The sequence below is a fragment of the Crocodylus porosus genome, unplaced genomic scaffold, assembly GCF_001723895.1.
Source record: "Crocodylus porosus isolate Cpor-Errol unplaced genomic scaffold, CroPor_comp1, whole genome shotgun sequence".
Lineage (NCBI taxonomy): Eukaryota > Metazoa > Chordata > Crocodylia > Crocodylidae > Crocodylus > Crocodylus porosus.
The window spans coordinates 34,176,021-34,185,237 of NW_017728948.1; the positions used below are offsets into that span (position 1 = coordinate 34,176,021).

Below are 9,217 nucleotides of genomic sequence, written 5' to 3' on the forward strand. Positions count from 1 at the left end.
AGTTTTTAGGGTCGGAAGTAACCTGAGCAGATCATCTAGTCCGCCCCCCTGCCATGGCAGGAAAGAGTACTGGGGTCAAATGACCCCAGCAAGGTTAACAACACCCCAGGGCATCTAGAAATTATGTGCTTCATAAAAACAGGACTGTCTTTGAACCAACCTGGGTCCACTGCCCCCCCTCCCCCCACCGCTTCGACTGCTCTCTCCCCCGGCTCCAGAGCTGGGCCCACTCCTCCCAGCTTCAACCCTGTCACTTTGGAGCTGGGGCTGCTCCCTCCACCCTCACCTCCCCACCACGGCAGGCATGACCCCACTCCCCCACACTCTTGCGCCACCACTGCTGCCTCCTCCCCGTCCCCTCTCTGTCTCATGGTGGAGTCGGGGGTGGGGACTCATGTCTGCCTCCCCTGCCCCACCGCTTTAGGGCCAGGCCCGCTCCCCTCACTGCTTGGGGGCTGGGTCTGGAGCCAGGCCCACTCCCCCCCACCACTTCCAGCTTGGAGCTGGGGCCACTTCCCCCGCCCCTACTCTGGGACCAGGCCCACTCTTCTGCCATGGCAGGGGAACCCCCCCACCATGGTGGGGCTGATGCCATTCCTCCCCCCCCATCCCATTCCAATCTCCCTTCACCTGCTGCGGCTGATCCCACCCCCCCGCCATGGCAGGGCCAATCCCATGCCCCACCGCAGCCTCCCCTACTGACCCCTTTACCTCTCCCCCCATCCCTATCACCTTGGCAGTGCTCCTTCACGCCACTGCCTGCAATGCTCTTGGAGCGCTCTGACTGGCTGCTGAGACAGCTAATCAGAGTGCAAATAAAACATTACGGACAGACAGATTAAGGCTTTTATATATATAGAATTGATGCTGACATTTAGATTGAAAGAATATATGTTAACAGAAGTAATATATATAGTAATTAGACTACATAGTGACAGAGGTTATACCAATAATAATTATATTTATTATTTATGTTCACTCTCTGAATAATCACAAAGACTGCTTACAGATGTAACCCCCACAAAATGGTGCTTTACTTTAAACTCTGCACATCTCTGTGCTAAACCCAGTAGACATGCCCAGGAGAGGCATCAGGTTAGTTCTACCTGGTTTGCCCAACATCTGTATAGATCAAGTGCTTTAGTAGGGCTTTTTTGACCTTTTATCTAATAGCTGATTGAATCAGCTATTAGATAAAAGCGCCAAAAAGCCCCACTGAAGTGCCTGATCTACACAGATGCTGCAGAGCAGGTCAAACTAACATGCTGCTTCACTTGGTAAAGCGGGGGGGAGGGTGGAGTTTCATATCTGTTAGTAGCCAAACTTACCACAATTTTTTTCATATAGTTAGCCATACTGTGTATCAGCATGCTTGTCTATATAATGGTCACTGATGTCAGAAGAAATTATATTTGAACAGAATGCCTACATACAACTGACACTGATTTGCTACACCCATCTTGCATGTGTAAATAGTAATGAACAAGACTTATCACACTTCATCCCACTACAAAATTAAACAACAAACAGAGACAGACATTCCCTGCAAATCCTCACAACTTTCTTTATTAGGTCATCACAGCTGGCAGGTTGCAAAAACCCTATCACAGCTACAGGGTTATATTTGCCCAGTCTGCTGGTACTTCTGATAATCTAACTGTAAGCTTAACCATTAATGTTCCCATTAACTGTTTTCAAACTGTTTCATAACTGTCGTCTACAAGCTCCCATATGCACTGCTGAACAAGTCAAATGGCCTGGACAAAATGGATCCATGTTCACATATTTTTAAAGTAAAAAAATCCATCTGAATTTTGCATTCTTCAAATCTTCAATTGCAAAGATCTACTGTAAAGCCAATTTTAAAATAATCACATATTCAGTTCCCGAAGTGCAATAATACAGTATAGAGCATGAAATCAATTTTCTGGTTCCAACATACTGTAAATAGGCAAATTACTCGTATTCATTTGGAAATGTTGTTAGGTCAAAAACTCATTATAACATTTACAATGTAAAATAAGTGCTCTATACCACAAAGCTTACCTTTCTTTGTTTTAGTAGCTGTCGGTAGCCATTTGCACCTAGTGATAGTAGAGTAATAAAGACATCTAAGGAAGGAGATGCTGATGCTCTTCCTAAAATAATGATATACAGAAATACAGATTATCTTCATAAAAAAGATATTCAGATATGAAGGGAAACTGAATTGCAAGTTGTTTATATTTATTTTGAAAAGATTAATTGACTTGTAAATGATTTACCTGGATACATTTTACTGATCTCCTTTATGAAGGAATCATTGAAGCCAGCAATGATAGCTCCACCTACTGGAACCATGAAATTTTTGTCCAGGCTCTGGATGAAAGCATCTATTCTACCTACTCGAGCACCCTAAAAACAACAGGTACAGGTTGGGAATTAGCATCTGACAGCATCACGTATTTCATTGTGTTTAAAAACAATGAGAAACAATTAGTTCCTAAAATCAGATAAAAACAGCTAAAACAAAATTAAAAATCATTACATCTTCTTTTCTAAACTGTGTGCTAGAAAAAAAAAAATCACACACTATTACAATTCACTATTTGTCTGCATTGCTCCTTTGTAACTTCCCATCTTTCAACCAATAAAAACACTGGTGTAAAGTTCAGCGTGAAGGTAAAATTTTACGGACTTTAGTACATTTTGAAAGAATTGTACAGGGGTTTTAATCGTAATTGTGTAAACCCCAATGAAGTCAGTAACCCAAAATGTATCCAATAAAGTCTAAACCTAGAAATATATTTCAAATGAAAATGGTTATTGCATGACTAATCAGAAAAGGACACTTCTCACTGCACGTTTACTTCTCTATATAAATAAATACATAAATATATAATTGCCATTAAAAACAGTGGGGTTATAAGAGCGAGCTGAAAAAAACTCTTCCTTAATTTCAGCTAGTGCTATATCATATAAGACTGCCCAGTATCAGCATCCGAGTAACTCTACCACTTCAAGTGGGCTGAAGTCTTCTCCTACCCTAGGAAAGAAAATGACATCATACCTAGCACACAATATGTAAACTTTAGGAAAACCTGATATATGAAGAACAACCCATGAGAATTTTTAAATCAACTAAGTTAGCTGCAACATGAAAACAGTAGAAAATACTGAAGCAATATAAATGATCCTAGTATCTATGATAAGAAAAATAAACAAAACAGAATGACTGAATATACATTTTAACAACTATTCTGGGGTGAGGGGTGGTGTCGTTTTGGTGGGGAGATGAATATCAGAAGTTTATCAGATGGATTTAGTTGATAACAAGAGAAAAATGTAGTATTTGAAAGCACAATGAAAAAAACAGACCTTTTTCTTCCCCTTCATAACCAGAGTTTTTCCTTCTACTAACCCTCTGATTAGGTTTTTGTTCCATCCACCCAGGAACTTATTTCTGTAATCCTCATAGTATCCAAGCACTATTTAGGCTCTATTACAGCTGAGTATTTTGCACCACAAAATCTAAACATATCGCCCCATCATGTATATGGTATATCCATCACCTCTCCGTGGTGAAGTGCAGCGTCTTAATATCCCAGGTATCTTCAGGATGACTGAGAATCTCTAAACTATTTCTACCATTGTTAGGATGACCATATAACCCCATTTTTGCTGAGTTATAGATGTATAACTCAGTCAGCTGAAAGTGAAGTTTGGAGGCAGTTGAGTATGCCAGAAAGCAGTGGTGCTAAGGGAGCAGACTGCTGGGGGCTGCTGGAGGTTGTCCCATTTTGACACTCAGGGAAATAGAGTAACTGTATCCTTTGTTCTCCATGACACTTGAAAATGCTGCTGCTGTTACTATGGCACTTATATGGTTCCAAATATACCTTAATAGTCATTTTTTCCTAGGTACTGCAATTTCTATTGAAAAAAATTTTTTTTTTGTTGACACCACTTAAAATAATCACTTCACTAAAACATTTTTTACATGATAGAAAGCATCTAGGAACAAGTCAAAAACAACTGCATGGATATATGTAATTGTGCTATTCAGTGTTTTATAGTAACAATGTTATTATAAATTATTTTTTTCCATTAGTAGGAAGGTAGGAAATTAAACTGTTCTTAAAATTTTTATCATAAGGAGTTTGGTCTGTAGAAATGTTAATTAACTGTAGGATGATATCATCCTACAGCAGGGGTGGGCAATTATTTTGGGCAGAAGGCCATTTACTGAGTTTTGGCAAACCATTGAGGGCCACATGACAGGCAACTGGGGCAGATAAATATTCATTTTCTAAATTTTTTAGGGGCCACGCAGGCTGCATAGAATGGCCTGGCAGGCCACATGTAGCCCGTGGGTCACATTTTGCCCACCCCCGATCTATTGCAAAATCCCCTTCTATGTACCAAACAAAATACTTTATGAACAATTATATTTCACAAAACCTTCACAGGTGTGAAAAAAAATACACTAAGTTATAAAATAGTATGTATTTTTTAACCCTCACATCCTGAGTGTTTTATTGAATGTTTCCATTAAAACATGTTTTTAAAACATGCTGTTAAGTAAAAAGAAAATAGAACTTAATTATTTTAGTAACAAGAAGCCAGCAACCTAAAAATAAAAAGGGCAAAACTGGTTTTAGATATTAGATCCACTCAATATGTATGTGTTATTTTATATTATTTTCCTATTTTAAAAAGGAAGCATTTATAAATAACATTTTTCCAATATGCTTTCCATGAGAAAAATACTGACACAAAATGAGAAAACATTAGAAATGGTAAAACAGAAAGTGCTGTCAGATCTGCAATATATAACTGAATTACAAATAATTTTACATAGAAAAAGGGTTAGAAATAGGTAAATAGGCCACATGTTACTTAGTAGTCTAAAGAAAGGAACAGCAAGAGACTAAGTTTTTCTTCCTCACTTTTCCTCTTCCAACATTCCTCTGTTCACCTTATTTTCCCCATGGTGAATTACCATGTGTTTTACTAATCATCTAATAATTTTTGCACAGCTTAAAACATGTTGCATGTTTTTATATATTTAATATAAAATTTCAGATGATTTGTGGGAATTTTTTTCTTCCTGTTCTTTTAATATTACTGTGTACATTTCTGATTTTGCCCTATTTGCTCATAGGACTTGGGGAATGCTGCTTGATGCTCAATAACCATTGAGATCTAGAAGTGGGGGAGCCCATAGCACACTTCTTTTTAGACTAAAACGAGTTTTTCCTTGTGGAAAGATGGCTGGAGCCCTGTTCTAAACAGGGACAAGGGTGTTCAGTCTGGCTGACTGAGTCAGTAGGAGAAAGAAGCTGACTCAAAGCATACTTGGTTTTGAACCAGGTGAGATAGCAGTAATTGCATGGGATTAGCCACGGATCTTCGAAGACATCAGACAAAAGTTCCAAGCATTGTATGTTTTGTGTTTCTGTGTGACCACAATCAGACATTAATATAAATACATCTTCAAAAAAATTCCACAACATACTTAGTTTGAAATACATGCTTTGTACCTGCTGGATGAGATGCATACATTTTGAAGACTGAACTCCATATGCATTGTTGACAATATGGGGAATGTCATAATTAGCACAAATCACAGCAAGTTCTTCCAGTCTACAAACAAAATTGTAATTTAAAGAAACACTTATGAGCACAGTAAAGTTATGTCAGGTCATTAAAAACTACTTTTTACAAAAGGTTCAAAATGAGGGCAAGCAGGGAAGGGAAAACTTTTTCAGGTACGATACTAGGGTCGTAGCTGTGACCCCACTGTTTAACTCAATTGTACAGCTATATTTTCTTTGTTTTTACCTCTTGTGCTGAGCCAAAATTTTTCGTGATTGACTTCAGTCCAGAAGAACATTTGGCAAATAGCCAGAATAAACTCCCCCCATTTCATCTGGGCTCAATGATTTTTTTAAAATAATCATAAAATAGCCTTTTTACACTCAGCCCAAAAATGAATTGGCTGAAATTTCAAAGCTGGTTAGGGGATTAAATGCCTCGAGACTAGAAATAGCACAGGATAAGAAGCCTTTCACCTTCAAGTTGTCTGTTCAAGCCAAGTCACCTGAGCAGTTATCATCATTTACTGATGATTTAGTACCTTAAGTCTAAGATACTGGAAGTCGCAGTACAAATCCTGCCAACCTTATCTCAGAACCCAACAACACTCTTAACATCAAGTGGCACCTTGTATTCTAAGCAGCAGCCAAGGACTTGATTAGCATGGAATTAATATATTCTTAATGTCAGAAGTGATCCATCAAGAAGAAAGGTGAGGTGCTACACCAGAACTATGAAGAGGATCATGCAGTATTGATGCTCATACTGAACTTACATTGTAGGAAAATCTACAATATCCTTCTGGTATCACCATGGGAAATGAACTAGGCCATGAATCAAAGTTTTTTGGTTCTTTGTGCATCAACAAATTTTAATTTATAATTGGCTTATTGGCTGTGGCAGCAATCCCTGGAGGTCATGGATGATTACACCCATGTGGGAGTGGGAATTGGTCTATATACAAATGTAAATTAAGAATGCATGTTTTGGAACCTGATGAATGCTTTATACAGTTTTGAAACAAACTGTCAAAAACTCAGAGATGCACATAAATAAATGCATATTGAGATGAGTTAAATGTAAGTCAGTTGCAACCATAGGATCAGAGGGTGATGTTTAAAGACAATTAAAAAAAGCATGCATTTAGTGACCAATTGAACTGCTTGCCTCAATAGGGATGTCTGCCTGAATTGGGCTTGCAGGGTGAAAATACAATGCTAATTTGAATATATTTGATTCCATGTGATTTTTAAAGTTATATGAATTTGGTCTTAGGATAGTGCTTACATTGTTGACCACTTAGTACTTGCCCAAGTCTTCCTTAAGTATTCTCTGACATTTCACTTCTACTTTACTAGTAACTAGCAGTTTTTTACCCATTATGTTTAACTGAACCCTGTATTCTTCTTAGCCTTCCCTTTGTCAAGAAACCAGAATTTTAAGTCACTGGCCAAAATCTTTGCTTCCATACTTTTACCTATGCCCTATGAGTAGCCAACTACTTCAAAATTCCTTGTTAGAACTGATTTCAGGCAAATAAAGATAGCCACACCAGCCCCAGTGCTATATCCAGGCTCTACCTGGACGGATTCCCAGGCCCCAGTTAAGGCGGTCTGGAACCTATAAGGATTTGTATAGGTACAGTGGTCTGTTCTGAAGAAGTTATTGCAAGTATTTGTTAACTTCCATACTGATGACTGTGAAAGCTTGGCCAGACCTACACATGCAATTTAAATTACTAAATTATAACAACAGTGCATCTTGCACAAAAATGCAAGACTGTGAGTGGGACCATGTGAAATGAAGCAATCCCAATTAATTTAATTTCCTGTGCAAATGTACCCAATGTTTTATTATGCTAAACCATTCATAAATAACTGTATATCCCTATGTGCCTATATCCTCCTTGTTGACACATCCTTCCTTGATTAAGGCATATTTCTCACAACAGGCTTTCAATGTTTATTTGGGGTTCTGGAAATGTCTCCATAGACCACCACCGGTTCAGACTATTTTGGGTTCTGCCCCACTATTAAAACAACTACTGAAAATAGTATCAATACCCCAAGGTATCCCATTCAGTTAATCAACAGCCATCCTAATTGATTGAAGTATAACCTCTGGACTGATCAAAAGCTTGCACAAACAAGTTTCACAACTGGGCGACCCAAAATAGGATCCAAATAGCAATTGTAATATGATGGTCCCACTCTAGCTGCTTTGTTTGGACTTTAATTGACCAATTATCAAGAAGGAATGCTTTGAGAAGCTATACAATTGAACAGTATAAGAACAAAACAGAGTTGCTAGCAAAAATTGCACTCCTGGAGAGGTAGAGGGATCACTGCAGTAGCTGATTACTCTCCAGGACAGATCCACACCCAGGGAAGGCTGCAAAGACTGAAACCACTTCCTGCCTGCATTCATGAGAGACACTGTTACAGCAAGCATATACTAGAAATTTTGTGATAGCTCATTTATTGAATATTGGGAAGGAGTCTTTTTCTGTCGTTTAGTTTTACAGCTCATTTGTGATATAGTTATTAAAGCCTTTCTGTCATTAATTGAACAAGGTGTTGTGTCAATCCTTAACTGCATTAGGTTCAAATCCCATTTTTGACTGCAACAATATTCTTAGTGTGTTCTTGACAACAACTATCCTGCTATGCTTCTATTCTTCTAAAATCCCTTGATTTCCACCAACCTACATATTTTTCTTAAATTAATTAAAAATATCATCTTTGAAAGTGTAAAGTAGTTTACACAGATGTTCTTATACTTCTACACAGTTGGGAGATTCTGTTAAAGAACTATTTTCACACATTCCAACAATACATACCCTTAACTCTGACCCACAAGACATAAGAAACCTTTCAGGAAACATCACTCTGTTTATAAATGTACTTTGTGGACCAAAGTAAAAGATGTTATTGTAATATTGATATTCTGATATGCTACACCAAACATACTGGTCAGGCTTGCTCCTCAACTTCTGTAGAAGTCCTGAGGAAAACAGGCTCCTGTCCTGTGGACTCCTTTGGTGTGCAAGAAGAGGAGAATCTGCTAAGTTGAAGTTTAGGACAGATATGACAGACAATGCTCATTTTGCCCTTCTAAGCTCTAGAAAGAAGAAGCTTCTGGAAATGTGTAAGATAGAAGCATTGTTTTTCTTACAAAAAAGATCAAATGTAAAATTAGGATAATGTCTGTAAGATTGTGTCTAGAAATAATTGATGCGTAACAGGTTGGGGAAAAAAAATTGACAATTTCTAAAGGAAAAAAAGGAACTGTATGCTTGGGGACCAACCCTGTGCTCCCTGCTAGTCCTCAGGCTGGCACCCCAGGGAAGCCTGGAGCTCCTCTGGCTACTACAGGGCCAGAGCAGGGTAAGAGTAGCCCTGTACCAGGTTGCTCCCAACACAAAGCACGTGTAGATGTGCTCCAAGAGAAGGCTTACTGCATTTAATTGTGTGTGAATGTGCTCGGTGTGCCATTCTTCAGGTCTGAGAAAGAAACAGACCCAGGCTAAGCTAAACAACAGAAAAATAAATCTGGTTTGTATTTAACTCCATGTAAAATAAAGCTAACATATTTAACGATTTCTTTGCCTCTGTCTTCCTAAGTAGGGACCAGTTCAGCC

At 38.6% G+C, this 9,217-nt stretch overlaps 1 protein-coding gene across 1 annotated transcript in view; it reads right to left on the reverse strand.

The window, feature by feature from the left end:
* Nucleotides 1–9,217, reverse strand: part of SEPSECS (Sep (O-phosphoserine) tRNA:Sec (selenocysteine) tRNA synthase) — a 48,804-nt gene that overhangs the window by 22,622 nt on the left and 16,965 nt on the right. Inside the window, exons 6-8 of the mRNA XM_019553268.1 lie at nucleotides 5,523–5,625; nucleotides 2,265–2,394; nucleotides 2,047–2,138 (exon numbers count right to left, since the gene is read on the reverse strand). Coding sequence (XP_019408813.1) covers nucleotides 2,047–2,138; nucleotides 2,265–2,394; nucleotides 5,523–5,625 — 325 coding nt within the window. The remainder of the gene's footprint in view (nucleotides 1–2,046; nucleotides 2,139–2,264; nucleotides 2,395–5,522; nucleotides 5,626–9,217) is intronic.